Below are 24,693 nucleotides of genomic sequence, written 5' to 3' on the forward strand. Positions count from 1 at the left end.
CCATAATCCTTCACCAGTCCGCTTTGCCGTCTTTTTAGTAATCTTTACCGTTTTTTAATCATCTTTAATTTCAAATGTCCAATCTTAGAAAGGGTCTATCTTCCAACTTTGTCCAGTTCTTGTTTTTCTTGTTGTTCTTGATGTTCTCTCTTCTCCTCTTTTTTTTCTTCTTTTTTTCCCCCTGCTCTCCTGCACAAATGTTCTAATTCCAAAAAGCTTGTAATTCCTCTACAGAGGCTTTGTTATTCAGGAACAAAACATTACGTCAAGTCCCTTCCATTCTTCAATAGATAAATCTATTGTCTCCTTTAGTGTGTAGACCTCTGTAGACAAAATAGTGTTCCATTTCTGCAGTTTCCCAGGAGATAAAATGTCCGATTCAAATTCCATGCCAGCGATACTTGTAATAACCCACAGCTCCTCTAGAGGGATTATAGTAACTCAGTTTCATTCCCGATCTCACCCACCAGTCAAAGTAACTTATTATTCCTTGTTTTAAACAGTTTATATCCAATTTATAACAAATGTAACCAGCAAAGTCCTCGTAACAAAGTTCTCTTTTTGTTCTTCAGTTTTGGCAGCTCCTTTGACAGCTGTCAAAACCTCTATTTCTCCTCTCCAGGCGCTCTCACGGATCGCTCCCGGGGCTTCCAGGGGGGGTTGTATTTTAATTCACATTCCACTCTTCTCCTCCAGCCCAGCTTATAATTTTCCATCGCGAAATTAATATCTTTATCAAAAGAAAAGGTTGCGCTCGATCTTAGTTGTCAGGTCCTTTGCTTTAGCTCCTCTACAACAGGGGGGAGGTTGACTTCCTTTTTATACCTCCCCCACTCGCTCCGAATTTAAGAAAAAAATTATTCCCCTTTTTAATCCAAGTCCCAATTACTCACGGGTTGTTCTTTTAAGTCCAGATTTTCAATGGAAGAAGTCAGCGCTCTCCGCCAAATGGCATGCGGCTTCGCTCGGCAGGGGAAGCGGAGGACTCACAGCACCACCACCCCCCGTCACCCGCTCCGCAGCCTTTAAAAAGGCTCCTTCGCGTGGTCGGGGGGGCGCAAACGGTGCCAGCCGAGTCACCATGCCCATGGGTTTCAGCGCCCATGGTTTTTGAGGGTCCCCGCGTCGCTGGCACGGTAGAACCCAGCCCCTGCCGAGCAGACTCCCTCCGGAGCTCGGAGGGAGTCCGCCATTCGGCGATGGCGCCAACCCGGAAGTCCGTTTTCAGAAATCAATATAACTAGAATATTCATTTGAAAGCTTAGATTTCTTTTAATTTAGTTTTCCACCAAGTTAGGTAAACATTGCTCAAATAATTGTGTTAATATACAGAAGCAATACTAAACTGTTCTGTACTAATACTGTTCTTATTACTGTGAAAAAACCTACTTGGCCTCTGTCTTCACCCAAGAGGAAAAAAGAAACAGAGGAGACATGATAGCCATTTTCATATATCTGAAGGGCTGTCACGTGGGAAATGGAGTAAGCTTGTTTCCTCCTGCTCTAGAAGGTAGGATCCAAACCAATGCCTTAAGTTACTAGAAAGGAGATTCCAACTAAACATCAGGAATAACTTTCTGAAAGTAAGAGCAGTTCGACAGTGAAACAGATTCCTTTCCTTGGAGGTTTTTAAGCAGAAGTTGCAGGGCCATCTATCATGTATAATCTAGTTAAGATTGCTGCATTGCAGGGGATTGGACTAGATGACCCTCAGGGTCCCTTCCAACTCTACAATTCTATGAAATAAAAGTTGAAAAACCATTTAGTATTCATACTGGACCATAAAATGTAAAGACTCCAGACCATCTGTACAATCTCATGTAACAAGATGCTTAGAGACTTGAAGTGTGAGAAGGGAATGAATTAGATGTTTCACAGTTGAATGCAAAATGCAATGTAGATGTGTACATGCATGCGCTATTCCTTGTCCAGTATGGAAATGTGCACATGGCGGCTGCTTGTGTTCACATATATACCCTGCTACGTAGGCAGGAATGAAATAATTTGTTTCCAATGTGATAAAATGGTCTCCTTCTAGTCTGCCTTTCATTTACTCTTTGAGACAACAACTACATTTTATTTCAAGATTCCTTTGACTCATTAGTTTCCAATGCAGGTCACTGGTCACTTATGTTACTTCAAGCTCAACCACTCTAGTCATCATTCCTTATGTACCTTCACATATATGCCAATGCCAGGTTTTAGTGGGTTCTTGAGGAAGATGCTTTTTATGGGTACCACCTCCTCCACACAAGCTGTCACTACCGCTGATTCATTTGCCTTCTTCCTTTGCGTCCAATTTGTACAACCACCCAGAAGACAGCATGTCAAGTGGTGAATGCTGCACTGTCTTCTAAATCTTGCCACTGCTTGTCTGCTCCGAGACAGTAGGTGAACAGGCAATGATAGGGGGCTGCAGGGTTCATCAGTGGTCCTCCTGCTATGGTCGGGACCCAGCAATGCCTACTCCTGTTGGCCCTGGTTCTCACAGAAGTTTAAAATTGGATGCAAGAGTGGAGGCTAATACGCTAATCCCCTGTCCTAACCTATTTTCCTATCCTGACACTTAATTGATAGTACCGTTTGTAACTTTTTGACAATATTTCAATTACACCTAATTATACTACTGTATAATAAGGTCCCCTTCATGGATCACTGCCCCCTTCATGGATCACTGCCTTGCCGTGGCGAAGGGGCTTGAAGAACTCAGAGAAGCTATGAACTATGCCGAGCAGGGCACCCAAGATGAACAGGTCATAGTGGAGAGTTTTGACCAAACGTGATCCACCTGGAGGAGGAACCGGCAAGCCACTCCAGTATCCCTGCCAAGAAAACTCCATGGACAAAGACAACAGGCATATAAAAGTTACGACGCTGGAAGATGAGCCCCTCAGGTCGGAAGGCGTCCAACATGCTACTGGGGAAGAGCGGAGGGCAAGTACAAGTAGATCCAGAGCTGATGAAGCGGCTGGGCCAAAGCCGAAAGGACGCTCAGTTGCGGATATGCCTGGAAGCGAAAGGAAAGTCCAATGCTGTAAAGAAAAATATTGCATAGGAACCTGGAATGTAAGAACCATGAACATGGGTAAGTTGGAGGTGGTCAAAAATGAGATGGCAAGAATAAATATTGACATCCTGGGCATCAGTGAACTAAAATGGACGGGAATGGGTGAATTCAGTTCGGATGACCATCATATCTACTACTGTGGGCAAGAAACCCGTAAAAAAAAAAAGAGTGGCCCTTATAGTCAACAAAAGAGTGGCAAAAGCTGTACTGGGATGCAATCTCAAAAATGATAGAATGATCTCAATACGAATCCAAGGCAGACCTTTTAACATCACAGTAATCCAAGTTTATGCACCAACTACTGGTGCTGAAGAAACTGAAATTGACCAATTCTATGAAGATTTACAACACCTTATAGAAGTGACACCAAAGAAGGATGTTCTTCTCATTATAGGGGATTGGAATGCTAAAGTAGGGAGTCAAGAGATAAAAGGAACAACTGGCAAGTTTGGCCTTGGAGATCAAAACGAAGCAGGGCAAAGGCTAATAGAGTTCTGTCAAGAGAACAAGCTGGTCATCACAAACACGCTTTTCCAACAACACAAGAGACGACTCTACACATGGACATCACCAGATGGGCAGCATCGAAATCAGATTGATTATATTCTCTGCAGCCAAAGATGGAGAAGCTCGATACAGTCAGCAAAAACAAGACCTGGAGCTGACTGTGGCTCAGATCATCAGCTTCTTATAGCAAAATTCAAGCTTAAACTGAAGAAAGTAGGAAAAACCACTGGGCCGGTAAGATACAATCTAAGTCAAATCCCTTATGAATACACAGTGGAAGTGAAGAACAGGTTTAAGGATTTAGATTTGGTGGACAGAGTGCCTGAAGAACTATGGATGGAGGCTCGTAACATTATACAGGAGGCAGCAACGAAAACCATCCCAATGAAAAGGAAATGCAAGAAAGCAAAGTGGCTGTCCAATGAGGCCTTACAAATAGCGGGAGAGAGAAGGCAAGCAAAATGCAAGGGAGATCGTGAAACATACAGGAAATTGAATGAAGATTTCCCAAGAAAAGCAAGGAGAGACAAGAAGACCTTCTTAAACAAGCAATGCAAAGAAATAGAGGAAAACAATAGAATGGGAAGAACCAGAGATCTGTTCAAGAAAATTGGAGATATGAAAGGAACATTTCATACAAAGATTTCCATAATAAAGGACAAAAGTGGAAAGGACCTAACAGAAGCAGAAGACATCAAGAAGAGGTGGCAAGAATACACAGAGGAATTATACCAGAAAGAAACGGATGTCTCATATACCCCAGGTAGTGTGGTTGCTGACCTTGAGCCAGACATCCTGGAGAGTGAAGTCAAATGGGCCTTAGAAAGCACTGCAAATAACAAGGCCAGTGGAAGTGATGGTATTCCAGCTGAACTATTTAAAATTTTAAAAGATGATGCTGTTAAGGTGCTACACTCAATATGCCAGCAAGTTTGGAAAACTCAGCAGTGGCCAGAAGATTGGAGAAGATCAGTCTACATCCCAATCCCAAAGAAGGGCAGTGCCAAAGAATGCTCCAACTATCGCACAATTGCACTAATTTCTCACGCTAGCAAGGTTATGCTTAAAATTCTACAAGGAAGGCTCAAGCAGTATGTGGACCGAGAACTCCCAGAAGTGCAAGCTGGATTTAGAAGAGGCAGAGGAACCAGAGACCAAATTGCAAACATGCGCTGGATTATGGAGAAAGCTAGAGAGTTCCAGAAAGACATTTACTTCTGCTTCATTGACTATGCAAAAGCCTTTGACTGTGTCGACCATGGCAAACTATGGCAAGTTCTTAAAGAAATGGGAGTGCCTGATCACCTCATCTGTCTCCTGAGAAATCTCTATGTGGGACAAGAAGCTACAGTTAGAACTGGATATGGAACAACTGACTGGTTCAAAATTGGGAAAGGAGTACGACAAGGCTGCATTTTGTCTCCCTGCTTATTTAACTTATATGCAGAATTCATCATGCGAAAGGCTGGGCTGGATGAATCCCTAGCCGGAATTAAGATTGCCGGAAGAAATATCAACAACCTCAGATATGCAGATGACAAAACCTTGATGGCAGAAAGTGAGAAGGAATTAAAGAACCTTTTATTGAGGGTGAAAGAGGAGAGTGCAAAATATGGTCTGAAGCTCAACATCAAAAAAACGAAGATCATGGCTACTGGTCCCATCACTTCCTGGCAAATAGAAGGGGAAGAAATGGAGGCAGTGAGAGATTTTACTTTCTTGGGCTCCATGATCACTGCAGATGGTGACAGCAGCCACGAAATTAAAAGACGCCTGCTTCTTGGGAGAAGGGCAATGACAGGCCTAGACAGCATCTTGAGAAGTAGAGACATCACCTTGCCAACAAAGGTCCGTATAGTTAAAGCTATGGTTTTCCCAGTAGTGATGTATGGAAGTGAGAGCTGGACCATAAAGAAGGCTGATTGCCGAAGAATTGATGCTTTTGAATTATGGTGCTGGAGGAGACTCTTGAGAGTCCCATGGACTGCAAGAAGATCAAACCTCTCCATTCTGAAGGAAATCAGCCCTGAGTGCTCACTGGAAGGACAGATTGTGAAGCTGAGGCTCCAGTACTTTGGCCACCTCATGAGAAGAGAAGACTCCCTGGAGAAGACCCTGATGTTGGGAAAGATGGAGGGCACAAGGAGAAGGGGGCGACAGAGGACGAGATGGTTGGATAGTGTTTTCGAGGTTACCAGCATGAGTCTGACCAAGCTGCGGGGGGCAGTGGAGGACAGGAGTGCCTGGCGTTCTCTGGTCCATGGGGTCACAAAGAGTCGGACACGACTAAACGACTAAACAACAACGACAACAACAACAACATAATAAGGTATTGATTTACACGGCCAATGCCATCACTTTTCAGCAGCTCTTCAGTAGTTTGTCTGCATTGATTAATGAGCAAACACCCATCCCATAACCTTTCATTCTTTCTGCATGATCTTTCTTCCTACCAAGCCATTGCTGCAGGGTACTGAAAGAACTTACTATAAAAGTATTTATCCACATCTAGCTGCATTTTCAAGCCTTTTCACCTGTCTGAAAAGTTCTTCTTCACTTTCTTCTATCGGGAATTTAACAGCAATTGGTGACATACCTTGATTAGGGAAAGTGCACTGAACTGTATCAACAACCTTATAAGCAGTGATCATGTCCACCAGACAAAGCTGTAAACTAAATGTAAATTAAACATCACTAAAATCTAACCACCACTGCTCACCATCATTTTGCCAGTCACTAAGTCAATAACTGAAATGGTTATTCTGAAGCAGAAGCAATGTAGTATCAAAAGGTAAAGGAAGGGAAGCTGCCCTGAAAAAATGACATTATTTGTTTATGGGGGAAACATTCTCACAAAAATATTATGACCGTGAGTTCCAGCTGAAACAACCAACTATCTGTCAACTATCATTCATCTGCAGCATTTGTTATAAATGGGAAACAAACTGGAAGGGCTGAGGTAGATCAATGTTCCACCAAGATGTAAACCTAGGTCACATTTAAGAAGAAATAGAACCATTTCTTTATCTTCTGTCTGCAGAGTGATATTATCAGTACAAGAAAGAGTCAAGCACTAGGGCCCTTCTATCTTACATGCCTCTTTGCCACCCTCATTTTATTAATAAAATGTATTTTATTTTTTTATTTTATTCATTTTATTAATAAAATATAACCTAACCTAAATTGGCTGGTACCCTAGCCTTTTCACAGAGAAACTAATACTGGAGACTGAAGCAGAAATGAATCCTATTTTCATTCTTTCTAGAAGTAGAGACCTAGCTTTTCTGATACATGTATATTAGGCATGCTCAAGGTTTACAAAAAAAATGACTTACCTAGACTATAAAGAGTGTGCAGTAGAATATCTGGGAATGAAGCCAAAGCTCAGACCCCTATGCATCTTACTTGCTATGGAAAAAAATTATCCTCACTCATAAGGCACTACAACTAAATAAGCAGCTTAAGCTCGTTTTAAGGCGCTGTTGAACAGACCTAGTTAAAAGTTGTACAGTCCAGGGGTCAAATACTTAGGAGCAAAAAAATAGTTTCAGGCTTGGTATCAAAATCTGTCTTGATTTTGAAAGCAGAAAACAATCTAATTTTTGAAAGGGAAGATAAATATACGTATATGAGAAGTACGAGGTTCTTACACACTGGCTGAGTTTGTATTTAACACTAATCCTGGGGCAAGGAATTTGTACCTTTTACATAAATAAACATTGCTGGAATCCAGCTCCTAGCAGCCTCAGCTGGCATGGCCAAAAGTCCTGGATAGTGGAAACTGCAATCCTGTTGCATGAATAGGGCCACAGGTTCCCCATCCCTGTGCTAAATCATGGTTTAGTGATGTGTGAGTGGAACCTTGCCTGCTCTAGGCCTCATGTGGTTTTCTCCTCTCTCCTCCTGAAGGTGCAATTTGGATGTTTTCCCTTTCCCTTAACCACAGCTCACTGATGTTTCTGAACTGAGGATTGCGGCTTATTACTAACTATGGTTCAGTTCAAAACAATCCCATTATAATTTCAAACTGTGACTTGTGGAACTGACCATAGTTTCTGATAAACCACATTTCCAGAATGTAAACAACAAGCAGGTATGGTTAGGGGAAAGGGAAAGCTTCCAAACTCCTTCTCCCAGCCATATGACTGGAGAAGAGAGAATGTCACCCCAGCTTAGAGACTGAACTTGTTCACATAGCACTAAACCAGGCTTCCTCAACCTCGGCCCTCCAGATGTTTATGGCCTACAACTCCCATGATCCCTAGCTAGCAGGACCAGTGGTCAGGGATGATGGGAGTTGTAGGCCAAAAACATCTGGAGGGCCGAGGTTGAGGAAGCCTGGACTAAACCATTGTTTAGCATTAAAACAAACATGGCCACTGGGTACATAACAAGCCATGGTTTGTGTTTAGCTTTGTACAAAGATGAGCAGTAATATGTCTCAACATAGCACACCTGCTCTTCTCCTCCCCTTGTACATTAGATGAGAAGATAAAAAGCTTATTTTACCTTTAAGGCAGCTCTACTAATTACCAGCACATCATTGTTCACCCTGAAAAACAGGGTTCTCAGATGAAAATCAACCCTTGAGATGGGATCTTATTTGAAGCAAACAATGGTTTGCCATTAATTAGAAGCAAAGGCTTCTAATTTGCTCACTGTGTGAATGGGATAAAAGGAGAAGGGAGTGCATGAGTCAGAGGCTTGCTGCTGTTTATTCCCAATCTTCCAAGCTATATTTGGAAGACTGGTTACAAGTGGATGTGTCTAGCATCGGATTTAAAACCAGATTTAAAAAAAAACAGAAGAAAAATGATCAGCTTGAAGCCTCACAGAATGATAAATTTGTTATTATATGTGTTGTAAGAAACCCGAAGGCGCTTTACTAGAACCACTACATAAAAGTCTAAAGCAAAATCTGAAGTTTGCTATGAACAAAGGTAATTCTTCCTTGAACAAACTGGAGAAACTGGGGCTGCAAAAGTTATGAATCAGCAATTTCTATGTGACTTCTACAGCCTACATCCAATCAACCAGTTTCAGTTTTCACTCTCATACATTTCCATCAGCCATAGCCTTACACGTATTCCTAAAATCCACAATTGCCTTCTTAGGGAGATGTGTTATGAAAAGGAAATGTGTTACTCTCAAAGGTAAGAAAGTGCCTGAAAACACAGTTAACTAAATATACTACAAGTTACCAGGGGTGAGTGGAATGTAGCTTTATGAAATTGAAGGACAAGCTAGTCAAGGAGGGTGCTGTGCGCTTTCCCATCTGTAAGGTAAGCTTTTATCGGGTGCTTGAAGAATGAGAAAAGAGCAGCTATCAAAGAAGCGTGTGAAGACTTACCGACATCCTCTGAAGCAAGTAAATAATGTGGACCATTTACAACATGGGATGTATAATGTTAGTAACCTTGGTGTTTTCTGTCAAATCAGCAGCATTCTTGTGCAGTAAAAAATAGCAGAAACTCATGTATTAGGTATTGATTTAATTCCAGGAAATATGGGAGATTCAAGAAAACAGCTTCCCCCATTAATCCTCCACTTGTTATTTAACACGGCTGTTGCAATATTACAACCCTATCACTACATTTTATTTACATAAAATAGCATTCTGCTTTGTAACTGCAAAATATTTTAATCATAAGCGTCTAAGACGGACGCATTGTTGCTAAGTACTGGAAAAGTTTCCTTTCTGCACCCTCACTATGTGAGGTTGTGTCTAATATATATTTCCAAAAATGCACTTTAAAAAAAATATGACATATTATTGTAAATAAGCTAATAAAATGGGGACTGGGTGAGGTAACTGCTAAGGTGGATTTGTAGCTGGATGGATGGCCATCTATCATGTATGATCTAGTTGAGTTTCCTGCATTGTAGGGATCTAGAGGATCCTCAGGGTCCCTTCCAACTCTATGATTCTACAATCCTAAGTTATATTATTCAGCATCCTTACAGGGTAGACTTTGGTAATATGGTGCCCTGAACGAAGCAGTGGGCCCTGCAGGAGAAGTTCAAAGCTGTCTACTTGGAGGTGGCAGGAGCGGAAGGGAGGAAGAGGAGGAGGAGGAAGCAATGACTGGAGCTGCACCAGCTCCAACCACAGGTATGTCTTGGGTCTCCTCCTCAGCTCAACACCCTGCTCAGAGTAACCGCCTGCACCACCCTGAATCTGGCGCTGAAGCTAATGTTTCCCTATCCCATAGTCTCACACACTTTTCCTTTTTAAATTCAGGTCTTTCTCACATCTTCAGTGTTTAAGAGGCACTATATTCTTCATAAGAATTTATCCAACGTATTCCTTCCTGTTTTTACTACTATTTTATTTAACATTCTCAACTTGTAATCATCTGTGTGTTCACAGTTGAGAGGGTTGCAAAGATCTTCTAGCACTAATTGAAGACAGGATAATATAGACACAAGTCTTTTTTGCCTTTCCTATAAACCGTCTAAGCTTTTATGCTTATGAGCTGAACAACGGAGTCCTTTCCACTAGATTCTATATAATATAAGTATTCTTGTCTTATATCCCCATTTAAAACAAGCATTATTCATTGCCACTAATTCCGACAGATCATTTTAGCTCCTTTCTCCCTGACATCTTTAACTAAACTCCTATTATTAATTATCTCCCATTATCCTTCATCAGCTACCTGAACCACTTCAAAGTAGCTCCTGAAGTTTAGCTACCTCAAAACACACGCCAGCTGAAGTCCATAAAGTGTAAAGGGAAGGGAAGAGATTAAAAGTTTCCCTAACTATATTCCTTTACCAGTCCCAATCAGCTATTGCTCCCTTCAAGAGGCAGGAACAGGCCTCACTGTTCACTTGGTACCATATAATTTAATGCGCACATTAAAGAAATATTTTTATGAATTGCCCTGTCCCAGGTTCTGCTTCTTAAGTTATACTCAAATGTGATAGAATATTGGCAATGGGATTTGATATAGATAAAATCATTTTCTTCCCCTCATCTCTAAATTCAATTGCCCTGAATCTGTCAAACTTCTATGTCTGCAAGGATTAATCATATAGCACCATACATTTCCTTTTGCGCTCATCATTATTTTTATATTTTCATCAATTTCCACAAAAGCTTTCTGAAATTGAAATTTATTCTTCAAAAAAACATATGTATAAAGCATTCATCTGAAAGCCAGACATAGCTTAGAGCATTTGTATCATTTATCATCACATCCAAGGAAGCTGGCAACTCATGTAAGTTATCGTGTGTCACTTCAGGACTGGAGATAAATGTCATACCCAGACTAGACTTTCAGATGTTCCCATGTATACATTTTCTAAATAGTTTTTCATTTGTTGTGTTGTAAATGAATACTTTCTGGCAGAATATTCACTGTGTTTTGAACACAAACTGCCTTTGTTATACTTGTCTTCTTAGCTGAAAGTGACCTAGCAGTTCTGGATATGAAGGGTGAGTATACCCAAATTATTACATATTAGGAACTCAAGCCACCTTAGCCATTTAAAAGGTTGTAGTATTCTATATTATTTTGATGTATTTAGAAATGCCTCACATTTCTTTCCATGACGCAGTCATTCTTTTGAAAAAATGCTACTTTGCTGAGCTTCAAGCCAATTTAGGCTCAGTCATGGCTGCCGAATTGGAAAGCTTGTAGATGACCTCAAATATACCAAGTGGAAGTGCAACGATCTTCACATTTCATGGACTATGAAGAAAAAATGCCAGCCATCTTTACCCACACGCTGCTTCGCTTTGTTTCTTTATGTCCTAAGAGCTTCTGACTAGTCCTGAGCACAGATATTAGGAAGAGAATGAAGAGCAGAGATTGCTGCATGCCATATGAGGCTCGAGCTAGCGAGTGGTGCTGCTCCAATCCTGTAAGTAGAATCTACAATCTCACGAAGCGGCAAGCTAATATTTGGAGAAAATTCCTGCAGTTTCCCCTCAAGAAGACTGACAGCATACTTCCAGAAGTATGGGATGCCCCCAGAAACTGAAGGGGAAATTGATGGGAAGGGCATAACCAAAGGATTGTGATTCATGTCCCTACTTTTGTTATGTCAACACTGAGGGTGGATTAGGTCCAATGATCCAACTGGCACAGTTGCGGGCCCTCCAGGACAGCAAGAGAGGTAGTATGGGGGGGGGGGTGGAGAGGAAGAATAATATTGCAGATACTGCCTCCTCCCTATCTGTATCCATATGCGGAAACCTCCAACAGAACAAAGGCCTTGAATTCAAAAAGGGTCCCTTTTGTGAATAGAGGGGCACCACTGGATCCAATCCAGAATGATAAATGTATAGTGGTACCTCGGGTTACAGAGACTTCAGGTTACATACGCTTCAGATTACAGACGCTTCAGGATACAGACTCCACTAACCCAGAAATAGTACCTTGGGTTAAGAACTTTGCTTCAGGATGAGAACAGAAATCGTGCTCCGGCAGCGCGGCAGCAGTGGGAGGCCCCATTAGCTAAAGTGGTGCTTCAGGTTAAGAACAGTTTCAGGTTAAGAGCGGACCTCTGGAACGAATTAAGTACGTAACCAGAGGTACCACAGTATTAGGAAAACCTACCAGATGTATTCTGCTGTGCCTTTAAAGCAGGGGGTGGGCAACCTGTTTGCTGTCAAGGGCAACTTTATGCAGGGGTCAGGGGTCTCATGACTGAGTGGAGCAGAAGCCAGTGAAGGGCATGACCAAAATCAAAAGTGAGTTGGACACCTGTTTTTTAGCTTTGTGCAATTCTATTCCCTTCCCCACCACCACCCAGTGGATGGATAGAACACTCTTCCCAGAGGTCTGACTTAATTGTATGCAGAAGGATTTTAAAATTAGGCTAAAGATTGCATATCCCTATTTTAAAGTATACAGCAGACAGCCTTTTGTTTACAATCTATTTTTAGAACTTTATCTTTTGCTCCCCAGCTCAAAAAATTAATTGTAGAATTCAGACTTATAATAATACACTTCTAATATTATCTTTATTAGCAATATTCTGAACTTATTTACATGATATTTTCCATTAATTTCATTTTAAGACAGCTTTAATTTACTGCTCACCAAAACTTTGGGGGGGTAGTGTCACCCCTAAATCTAGGAATAAAACAAGTACTTACGTTGCTAAGTATTCTATCATTTGGCATTACACTATTGAAATCAATCTTAATACAGCTACAGATATGTTTACCATATTCCTAGCATACAAGTTAGTACATAGAATGGTCAAATTACAGGGTTGCATTATTACGATTATAACAAGAAGAATAAAGAATTTTTTTGTGCACAAGAATATAGAGACTTTCAGTTATTTCTTTCCCCAGTGAAATGAGCATAGTAGAATAAGAGTACAGTTCATTATTTCATTGAAAGTTGCTTTAAAATTTGCAGTGCACATTAGATTTTCATTGTGCTATATATCATTAACCATTCATTTATCACTGCCTTACATTGACACCTGGTGGAAGAGGCTGGGATTGTAACACATTTCCCAACATCAGTTGAATGAGCATTATAAACAAACTTTGAACACTTCAATTGACAACTGAAACCAACAGTGTATAATTTAAAATGCTCTTTCTTTCTCCCTAGAAAATGATCGTTTTGAACAAAAAATGTGTCCAATAATTCCAGGCTGTTAGACACTTCTGAGTGATAAATACATCATCAATTCCCATTCATAAAATAAAACTTCCTTTTGTTGCTTCACGAGCTAAGTTAGCAAGATAAATGCATTGCTACTGACATCTGTTCTACGTGGGCAATTTCTTCTAGTATCTTAGTACTACTACAAAGTTGGCTTCTCTGCTTGTACCAAGTGACTGATGTGATAAGAAAAAAAACTATAAGCTTACAAACAACCCAACCACACTATCTTATTTCATGCCCAACATTAACATCTTACACACTTCTAGACAGGTTTCCGAAAAAGAATTTTTTTCACCCAAAAGCTGCAACGAATGCCAGCTATGTAATTTACTCTTTTAAGTGGCTGAAACAAAAATACTTAAGATAGTGATGCTTTAAAAGTTGTATTTGTACAGGCTGGATATTTTCAAATTCACAGCATGCCTTCTGAAACATCTATACAAAGTTATAAATATTTTAGAAATCTAGTCATTCCTATATAATTTAAGGAAGCAAAAAAGACTAAATGTAAGATAGCCAAGAAACCAGGAGATTTGTTTCCTCCTTCGCATAACAAATGATGGAAAATGCAAACAATATTGTTTAATTTTTATCAGTTCACACTGAAGCAAAGAACATGAATTAACTCCTAAAACAGCAATATTCACTAGTATTAAAAATCAGAAGTTCTACCAGCCACAGCCAGTTTCCTGCTTTGATGATAATCACTGTTTCCTTTCCCCCCTCTTGTTTTCTTTGTGTGTATGTGTGTGTTGCTGCTGCTGCTGCTGCTGATTCAAAATAAGGAAAAGACATCCACCAGTTCTCTAATAACCTGCCGAAAGATAAATCCTTGTGTTTCCTCCTGCTCCCACTCTGTCCTTTCTAGCTAGGTGGGCTGTATGAGACATAGCTCAAGAATGGACTTACAGAGTGAGACTCTTACCTTGAAAGTTAACCAACTTTAATGATTTCCCCTCGTATCTCAAAGTTAAAGATTAGCAAGCACTTTCGAGCAGCTCCACTACAGCAAAAGTTCTGCAACCACACAGAATCTACAACTCATAGCAGTAGATGTTTACATTACTGTCATGAGCACCAGGCCACCATGGGCTTTTGAATGGAAAAGCAGCATATACATTTTATGAAATATAGACATTTTACAGTTTTCCTATCTAATTCTTCAATAGAAAAAATAATGTAACACAATAGAAGCTCCACTGGTTGCAGATCTGCAGAAAGCAGGTGCTACCTTAAACTTTTGTAAATTGAAATATGGACTGATATTTTAAAACACACGGGGGGCCTGTACTGAACAGCTCTTACACTAACCTTTTAACTGATCTTTATAAGAAGCAGCATTTCTAACAGCATCTTCCCAACTGTGGCTAAAAATAATGAAACCAAGAAAGTATCCATTTCAGTAACTATAATTAATATTTCCCAAGAAAATATTTTTAGTGCCTAACCACACTAAGTCATACTTGTGTTTCTAGATAGATAGATAGATAGATATAGATATTCATCCAATTTGTTAGTGCAAGGAAAGAAAGAGAGAAACAATAGTTTAACTTTCCAGTTTTTACTTACCTTGCAAAGCTTCTGATAACGTGGGGAAGAAACTGCCATTCTCTGCAAGCGATGCAACAATACCACAACTTTCTGCAGCGATGTTCTCACCACCGCCATCATTTTAAGTTTGCCACACTTCTGAAGACACCTCAAAATTTGCATTATAAATGAAGAACAACTATCATTTCCTCTTGGTCACTGGACAACGATTTGCCAGCTCTCTGAGCATGCTCGCTTCCAGGGCAGCTTTTCCGAGTGACAGACTCAAAGGCAAAGGCAGTTAGCATAGTGTTAAAGTGTCTCTTCTTTCAAAAAGCCAAATATACACAAAAACAAAAGCTTGCCGGCATCCTCGAAGCCTGCATTTGCCCAGCAGATCCAGGGGAAAATGCAGGCTACCAAATGGGGAGAGTGAACTACATACCACCGAAGGTTTATGAATTGACAGCAGCGAGCTGCAGAAACAAAGCAGAATTCCTCGGGGAAGACATAATCACAACAGTTCTCCTTTTGAATATGCCTCATAGGAAGAAAGAGAGCAGCGTTCCTTCCCTCACTCAGGAGAAAGATGCTCTCGCGCTCGCACTGGAAGCAGCTCTGGCAGAGCTGTGGAGCAAGTGAATAATACAGTGTGCTATAAATCTTATGAGAAGAGCAGAGGGATACCTGCCCTAATTATATCAGCCATACGTTAAAGGCTAATAAATCACATAGCGACAGCTCTCAAAAGCTAGATTATCTTGCACAAAAGGAAGACCTGCAGGGGGCAAACCCTATCCTGTGAAGATTCTCTTAAAGCTCATTCATCTCCAGAGCTCCGAAAGGAATCGTTCTACATGTAGAAGTACCAATGTTATTATGGTGAAAAATCCAATTAGAACCTTTCCTGCATAGGTCCATTTGAAGAATACGGCAACTGGGTATGATTTTAGCAAGATAATATTTTAGTTATTGATTACTCACCCTCCTGCTCCCTCCCCCTGGCAGGATTCTTCACAAGCTTTGGACCTTGATAACAAACTCTGAGAAGTTGTATCATTTAAGGAACTTAGTTTAAGACAGATGCTTCATAATGAGGCTATTCTTTTGCTGTCAGCATCAGTGTGGGTCTAACAGTGAGAACATACTTCAAATGTGGCAAAGTGTAACAAGGCACAGGCTGAAGTCACATGAGGCTGCAGTGCTTCTGAAGCAAAGCAAGTCTGGGAGACTGGTCAGGCGGCCAGTGGCTGGATAGGAGACAGCCTGGGAACCCTGTTTTCGCTGTCTTGAGTTCAACACTAAAATAAAGGTTGGATATGCAACATACAAATATTCTTCATTAAATATGTATCTTATGATGTGGCAGGTCCCTCCACAGAGAGGCTCACCTGGTGTGGCTTTTAATGCCACGTGAGGGGCTTTTTATATTGTTGATTTATAATTGTGAACCTTTGAATTCACTGAACTTTAGATATGCTGCATACTTTTAGTGGTGCAGCATATTTCCCCCCTATGACGCTGAAGCCTTTGCTGTTGAAATTTTTATGCTGGCATTTTATGCTAGAGTTGGTTTACTGTTCTGTGATTATTCTTGGATATTTATGCTTTATTGTTTGTAAGCCGCCCAGAGAAGCCTGTTATTAGGCGACATTGTAAATGTCATTAACCAATCAATAAAAACAGAACGTATGGATCAAACGTCCTGCTCTAATATCAAGCCACCTACCAGGGCTGAACGAATCAAATAATTCCACAAGCAGAAACCCAATGCACTGTAAAATGGCATGTGAAGAGCAAGTATGGTTCAGGCACTTGACCCTAGCCACACCCTGCAAGGAAAGGACGTGGAACACTTCAAGGATAATAACCAAGATTAAAACTCCTTCCAAGTCATAAATAGGATCAACAGGTCAGATACTGTGTCAGAAACATGGCTCTAGTGGATCATACTTAAATAGTTATGCTGGAAATAAACTCCATGCCATCAACATGGCCTGGATAGCTCAGATGGTTAGAGCATGGTGATGACAGCGCCAAGGTTGCAGGTTCGACCCCCATATAGGACAGCTGCATATTCTTACACTGCAGGGCATTGGATTAGATCAGGCTTCCTCAACCTCAGCCGTCCAGATGTTTTGAGACTACAATTCCCATCATCCCTGACCACTGGTCCTGCTAGCTAGGGATCATGGGAGTTGTAGGCCTAAAACATCGGGGGGGGGCGAGGTTAAGGAAGCCTGGATTAGATGACCCTCTGGGTCCCTTCCAACCCTACAGTTCTATTATTCTAACATACATCACAAAAGGACTAATACTAAGAAAGTATATAATGGCTTTATTCTCAAGGATAACCAAGGTGGTGCCCTCCAGATGTTATTATACTCCATTTCCCATCATCCCCACCAATGGTTATCCTGACTGGGGCTGATAGGAGTTGGGAGTGTAATAGTGTATTGAGGGTAATGCATGGGCTACCCCTGCTCTATCCCAACACTATTCTTGTGCTGTAGGAATGTAGAAACAACAAAGTAAAACAGTTTCACAAGAACAAAGCTCTCAAGTGTCAGAGACTGTGTGAGAGACTACTTGATTGGTTCTTCCTTCTTCCTACCTACTCCTGCCAACCCCCATGTATTTTTTTAAATATTCCCGCGTTACTGGAGAAGCAGGCAGGTGGAGAATGACAGACATGCACTGGGGCAGTCACACAATACTTCGGATGGGGGGGGGGGGGGAGAGAACATACCGTATCTAAAAAGTCTTCTTCCCAATCATAAGGAGCACAACTTCAGGACTACTTGGTAATCCCTTTTACAAAAGCTCACACGATTCCTCTTAAATAGCCATCCTCTCTGCCTGTGTGCTGAATAGAGTGCTACCGTACTCCTACAACAGCTCAGAAATCAGGAAAGCAAATGTTTTCACCAAATACTGCCAGCAACCTTTTCCGTGCATGACTAGAGCCAACAAATATTTACTTACTTACTGTGAGATTCTAACTTGAGGCAACAAAATAGAAAAGACAAATGAGGCACTTAATGTTAAAACAAAACAAAACAGAATTGGCTACATTTAGCTAAGTGAAGTTGCTTGATCCCACATGCTTTCCCAAGGATACAGTTTTACACCTCTAGTAGCTAAAACTTGACAACGTCTAACTTTTTCTAAGTTTACCCATTAGCCTGGTTGGTGCATATTCTGTAAATCAATACAAGGTTTTAAAATATGAAGTTCTATGATTCTAAGTTTAGTACTCAACAACACTACCAGTGCAACATTCAAAGAATCTCACATCCCGCTCCCCTTATTTTGCCTAGCTTTGTAAAGAGCAACTTCTGAACTCTGGTAGTTGCAAGAGCAGGTCTGAAAGTGTGGAAGAGCCTTCTTGGCAGTGGCGCCCTCCCTGTGGTACACTCTCCCATCAGATGTCAAGGAGATAAAGAAGTACAGAACTTTTAGAAGACATCTGAAGGCAGCCTTGTTACTGGGAAGTTTTTAATGTCTGACATTTTATTATGTTTTTATATGTGTTGGAAGCCACCCAAGTGGCTGGGGAAACCCAGCCAGATGGTCATGGTATAAATAATTAAATTATGATTATGATATTATGATTACAGAGGAGGACCCAGTAAGTTGGTTCATGTCCAGTGGGTGAGGCTGCAGGACCCTCCTCAGTTCCTCCCCCTAGCCCATAAAGAGTGAAAGAAAATAAATGGTCCAAAATAAGCAAGTGCATAATTTGTGCAAGTGGGAAGCTTCCCCTTACTCGGGCACAAAATTTCATTATGTGTAGACAAACCCTTGCTTTTTCTACAAAAAGCTTTCTTCAGCCTAAATAGATCTTATCACTCAACTTAATCATCACCCTAAGCTTCCAAAGCAGAGAATTCAAAATTCGAATATATAAAATACAGTGGTACCTCTGGATGCGAAGGGGATCCGTTCCAGAGCCCCATTCGCATCCTGAAGCGAACACAACCCACGTCTGCGCATCTGCATGGGTCACGATTTGCCGCTTCCGCGCATGCGCGTGACGTCATTTTGAGCGTCTGCGCATGCACGAACGGCAAAACCCGGAAGTAACACATTCCGTTACTTCCAGGTCACCGCGGAGCACAACCCGAAAACGTTCAACCTGAAGCTACTTCAACCCGAGGTATGACTGTAGCTGAAACCAAATACATGCATTAGGGTGGGTCCTGAAAACACATATCCCAAGTGCCAAAGGCCAGGGCAAAGAGTTGCATCTTCAGCATATGACAGAAACTATACAATGAAGGTGTCAGATGCAACTCTTTGGGGAGTGAATTCCACAACCTGGGAGCTTCCACAGAGAATGCCCTCTCCTGGGCCACCACCCACTTAACTTCTGAGGATGGTGGTACCATCAACAGGGTCCCACTACTGATCTTAACACCAAAGGTCTGCAGAGAAGGAGGATGTTTTTCAAATATTTCATGCCAAAGTCATGTAAGGTGTAATTACAGTATTTTCATATGCTCTCTCAATCCCGCTTTATTAAATGAGAAAATCCCTCCTTGGTAGAATTTCCATGGTTATTAGAATAGTGCAGTGTGTATTATTTGTGGCAGCTCTGAAATTGCCAATGATAGCTCTGTGGACAAAGGTTGTGTGGCTATACAGATGAGGGTGAGGTTTCCACCACATGTGAACAAGGGAAGCTAAGTTGCTTTTCATATATGGATTGTTACACTGCATAGTTAGGTCAATGGTAGCACTAAACTAAAATTTTACCTTTTTCTATGAATATGGAGGAAGGCCACTTACATATTTTTTTAAAATGTAAATCACTTTCCTACTTACATATTAGTAGCAAACATAAAGCAAAAGCAAACCGTACTATAAAATTAAACAATGAAAATTCTAAAAGCTTAAAATACCAAGAATAAGCTGAAAAATTATCAGTAAGCAGCAAACAAAACAAAACAATAAAAACAATGGAAAAACTCATTAAAACTTACTTTTACATTTTAATATTTTGTTTCACTTTAAACAAATGGCAGCGTTAAGCTAAACTTTACTAACTTTAGTTTCAGTGGAACAAAACCAAAACCCCTTATTTTATGGTAAACTAGGGGTTGTGCAGTGGTGCCCCGCAAGACGAATGCCTCGCAAGACAAAAAACTCACTAGACGAAAGAGTTTTCCGTCTTTTGAGGTGCTTCGCAAGACGAATTTCCCTATGGGCTTGCTTCGCAAGACGAAACGTCTTGCGAGTTCTTGCGAGTTTTTTTCCTTTTTTCCCCTTTTTCTAAGCCGCTAAGCCGCTAATAGCGCTAATCCACTAAGCCGCTAATAGCCATGCTTCGCAAGACGAAAAAACCGCAAGACGAAGAGACACGCGGAACAAATTAATTTCGTCTTGCGAGGCACCACTGTACTAAAAGTGTGATTCTTGAAGTAATATGGTCTCCCAGGATTCTTCTGTTACATATTTTCATTCTCCATGCAATGTCTGTTCCTGCCTTGTTAAGTAGAATGTTGTTTCTAGCACATAAGGAGAACTTTTTGGCCAAGCCTACCATAATCCCTTTACTGACTTCCAGGTCTACTCTGTAAGTATATGAATATTTAAATTAATTCTTCCAGCCATATCTTTGCCACAGCATTATCTTAGGACCTATAGTCATCTTTAAGAATTCTAACACATTCTTCAGACACTCAACCTTCGTGCTTACTCTCTCGGTTTAGATCAGGGGTCAGCAACCTTTTTCAGCCTTGGGCCGGTCCACTGTCCCTCAGACCATTTTGTAGGTCAGATTATATTTTTTTTTGGGGGGGGGGGGGAATGAACGAATTCCTAAGCCCCACAAATAACCCAGAGGTGCATTTTAAATAAAAGGATACATTCTACTCATGTAAAAACACACTGATTCCCAGACAGTCCATGGGCCAGATTGAGAAGGCGATTGGGCCGCATCCGGCCCCCTGGGCCTTAGGTTGCCTACCCCTGAGTTTAGATCAACTTTTTCAGTAAGATTCCCACTTTCCCCCCAGGCTGTCAATAATAGTGCCTGAGGGCTATCTTCCTCAACTGTACCTAGTCTTTGGCCAGCAAACCTGAACGATTACATATTTTAAAATCCTGCCTCTAATATATTCACTATTTTCATTCAACTGGACACCTTTTCCTCATTCTAATTCCTGCTGAATGCTATGACACATGCAAGAAATCAGGTCAACACTAACCCCTAGGATGACTGCCAGCAGTATAGTACAGATTTTCATGTTCTGCTCTCATGTTTTCTAAGTAACTGGAAACCAACATACTCTGAAACATAACATCTGCACAACCTTATGATACAAAATATCATAATTCTTCCTCTTTTCGTTTGTTAAAGACACCGTGTCCTTTTTTCCACATACTTTATAGCCAGTGAAAATATCTAAGTACACATGTTTCCCACTGCCAAGTGGGGTAATTCATGACAAAAAATAGTGTAGGGAATTTTTAAGTTCTGATCCAGGATCCAAATTGAAATAACAGTCAGAAAGAGAGATCTATACACAACATTAGCCTTGTTAATATTTTCTGTTTGATGAAGATATCATTTGGCTTATCTTCAATACCTGGAAATTAAGTGTACCTCTCAAAGAAGATGTGGGAAACATTTCAGGAAGTCCTAGATTGTTAAGATCAGAGTATGAGCTGAGTGACAAACCAGCTAAGTTAGCCTTGTCATAGCCAATAGAACAGAAATAACTATAGTTGATGGATTTTCCTTTGGAAGACATGAAAAATATATTGCAAAACTCTAAGTTCCGAAAATAAATAGAATCAGTCAAGTTTTCCTAGTATTTGTCATAAGGACAGGACAGAACACAGTAAACAACCAGTTGTCTGGGGAAAGGCTGTTCCCTTGTGTGCATAACTGGCCATAAATGCACTAAAACCAAAATGATTTTTGTAGTACATAGATTACATACTGCTCCCAAGAAGCTGAAAGCCTACATCTAGGAAATAGCAAAAAAATAAATCACAAGAAAGAAATCACTAGATACAAGTGAAAATCTACAAAAAGTAACTGCAACCCACCAGCTCAAACATTTAATTCATCCATTACACATAATTAAACTAGAATAAAATTAAACGGTCATTGAGTTTAATTTAGTTACTGCCATGAAACAAACCTTGCAGAATTTACTAACATTCACTGTAATCTCTATTTTTTAGAGTTCATGTAATGCTGAGAGCTGGACCATAAAGAAGGCTGATCGCCGAAGAATTGATGCTTTTGAATTATGGTGCTGGAGGAGACTCTTGAGAGTCCCATGGACTGCAAGAAGATCAAACCTCTCCATTCTGAAGGAAATCAGCCCTGAGTGCTCACTGGAAGGACAGATTGTGAAGCTGAGGCTCCAGTACTTTGGCCACCTCATGAGAAGAGAAGACTCCCTGGAGAAGACCCTGATGTTGGGAAAGATGGAGGGCACAAGGAGAAGGGGGCGACAGAGGACGAGATGGTTGGATAGTGTTTTCGAGGTTACCAGCATGAGTCTGACCAAGCTGCGGGGGGCAGTGGAGGACGGGAGTGCCTGGCGTTCTCTGGTCCATGGGGTCACGAAGAGTCGGACACGACTAAACGACTAAACAACAACAATGCTTATATTCACATCAGTTTGCTACTGGCATTTTTACTATGAAACATTTTGATTAAAAATTGCAAGATGGACTCATACTTTAAACAGAAATTTCCTTCACTGAAATCATCAACATACAATCAAATGAGACAATAGTATAAGATACTGTACTTTATTTTCTCATTTTGTCTTTGCACAAAGTGTGGATCCTATAATTGTTTTTTATTGTAATGCTTAATATTTTGTACAAATACAGAAACATAAGAATTGCCTTGTATTTGATGTTCTACATCAAACTAAGGTCTATCTTATCCAAAATTCTAGACTTGTTCAGATGGTATATTGATCCTGGAGAGAAATTGGGAGTGGGCCTCAGAGCAACCTTCCTTCCTTCTCTCTCTCTCTCTCTCTCTCTCTCTCTCTCTCTCTCTCTCACACCTCTCTCTCTCTCTCTCTCTCTCTCACACACACACACACACACACTTAATTTATCTTCACGGGGGCGGGGGGAGAGAGAGAATCTAAGAGATTTTAGATTTATTTGAACTGAGGGTCTCCCTTAGCACTGCAATGTACAGGCTTTCTCCAGCTGAAGCTATCCAGGAAAGATACCCCCAGTAAACAAAAGCATATCCCTATTGCTTCCTAACATGGAGGTCTAAAGAAGCAGCACAAATAACAACCAAGGAGGATTGCAGCAAAGGTTTTTTGCTGGGGAAAGAAGTGCCAAGCTAACAAAAATTACATTGCTGACATACTACACTACACTACACTCATTTTATTAACTATGCAGTCAACCACTTCCCCCGTCCTTCCTTCGAATATAAGAAGTACTGCTGAACTTCTCAAAAGAGCAGGGACACTGCAAAACTTTGTGATGATTCAGACACTGGCAGTGCACAGTCTAAGAAGTGCAACTTGAGACCCTTTTTAATTTCACTGAGGATGTTGGCACATACAACCTTCAAGCTGGAGCTAGAGCATCCAAAGGATAATAAAGGAAAACCTCTAGGTTCATGCACTGTTCCATTAACACCTTTAAAAGCATCACACCTCCAGGCAACCAGTTGAGTTAGTTGTGCATTCTTGAAAAAGAGAATTTATAGTCATAGGATAAGGCTGAAGATGGAATTGGGCGGAGAGGGGGCAGTGAAACCACTGTATGTAACCACTGCCAAGTGAAGGGTCACTTCAATAAATGATTCAGTTCATTGCCACTTCTAAACAGTTGGCGGGGGGGGGGGATTTGCTAGAGATCTGGCAGTTGTGCCTCCATTTTTCAGTTGCTGTTTCCTTTGCATTTGCAGTCCCAGAGCAAAAATGCTTAAGTTTTAGCTGCAAATGCTCTGAAGGAATGCCTGCATTGTTAGTTCTGCACGTTTATGATTAACAAGTTCTCACTCACTAAAAACAAATCAAACTTTGTTGACCATCAAAAGGGTTTGCCATGAAGTCAAAACTGCATGCACATGACTAAACCCATTTATTTCTACAGGAGAGACTATAATATAGCACGGAATGGAGGGAAATTATTCAAGTAGAAAATGTATTAAAATATTCAGGTAAAATGGAAATAACTATGAAGGAGTCGCATAATGTAAGAAGGGCAAACAAGGATTCCATAATTATAAGGGAAGTATATTAAATTTCCACCTCACAATTTAGAGGAAATTTCGCATGTTTTAACTTTGCTATTCAGCTTCCTGAGCTTTAAAGTCAAGGGTACAACATCCTCAAAAGAGGACACCTACCTGCCCTTGATTTCCCAAATATACCACTAAGCAATCAAGGAAAATAGTTCTTACAGAACCTCCAAGAAAGAAAAGGGGACAGATAAGAACATAAGAATGTAAAAAGAGGCCTGCTAGATAAGGCCAATGGACCATCTGGTCTGGCATCCTTCTCTCACAGTAGCCAAGCAAATAAGGCTGGTCCCATTTCCTTCCAATACCTCAGTGATGAGATCAGAAATGTGTTTAGTAATAATACTATACTGAAAGACACCCCCCATTCATTCTCCAAACAATATTTGAAGTTTATCTGTCCTTTTATCAACTTTGAGACTGTTATAAAAACCATCATGCAATTTATTTTCAGCATTCAAAAATTCTGAGCCAATTCTTAGCTGCTCACTCTTCCTTTACCATTTATCATCCACATTAGTAGACAGCAGTGGTCAACAGTAAAGGGACCCCTGACCATTAGGTCCAGTTGTGGCCAACTCTGGGGTTGTGGCGCTCATCTCTCTTTATTGGCCGAGGGAGCCGGCGTACAGCTTCCGGGTCATGTGGCCAGCATGATTAAGCTGCTTCTGGCGAACCACAGCAGCACATGGAAACGCCGTTTA

General features: G+C 40.8%; 1 protein-coding gene across 4 annotated transcripts in view; it reads right to left on the reverse strand.

The window, feature by feature from the left end:
- The window catches only part of UTRN (utrophin), a gene marked incomplete at its 3' end in the record, with an annotated part of 328,497 nt that overhangs the window by 159,792 nt on the left and 144,012 nt on the right, over positions 1–24,693 (reverse strand). Inside the window, exon 1 of one of the 4 annotated variants that reach the window (XM_079970882.1) lies at positions 14,782–15,341. The exons of the other annotated variants lie outside the window; for them this stretch is intronic. Within the exon in view, the coding sequence (XP_079827008.1) occupies positions 14,782–14,925 (144 nt within the window). The 5' untranslated portion in view covers positions 14,926–15,341. Of the gene's footprint in view, positions 1–14,781; positions 15,342–24,693 lie in introns of those variants that run through there. 4 annotated transcript variants of the gene reach the window in all.

Source organism: Podarcis cretensis, assembly GCF_951804945.1.
Source record: "Podarcis cretensis genome assembly, chromosome: 3".
Classification (NCBI taxonomy): Eukaryota; Metazoa; Chordata; class Lepidosauria; order Squamata; family Lacertidae; genus Podarcis; species Podarcis cretensis.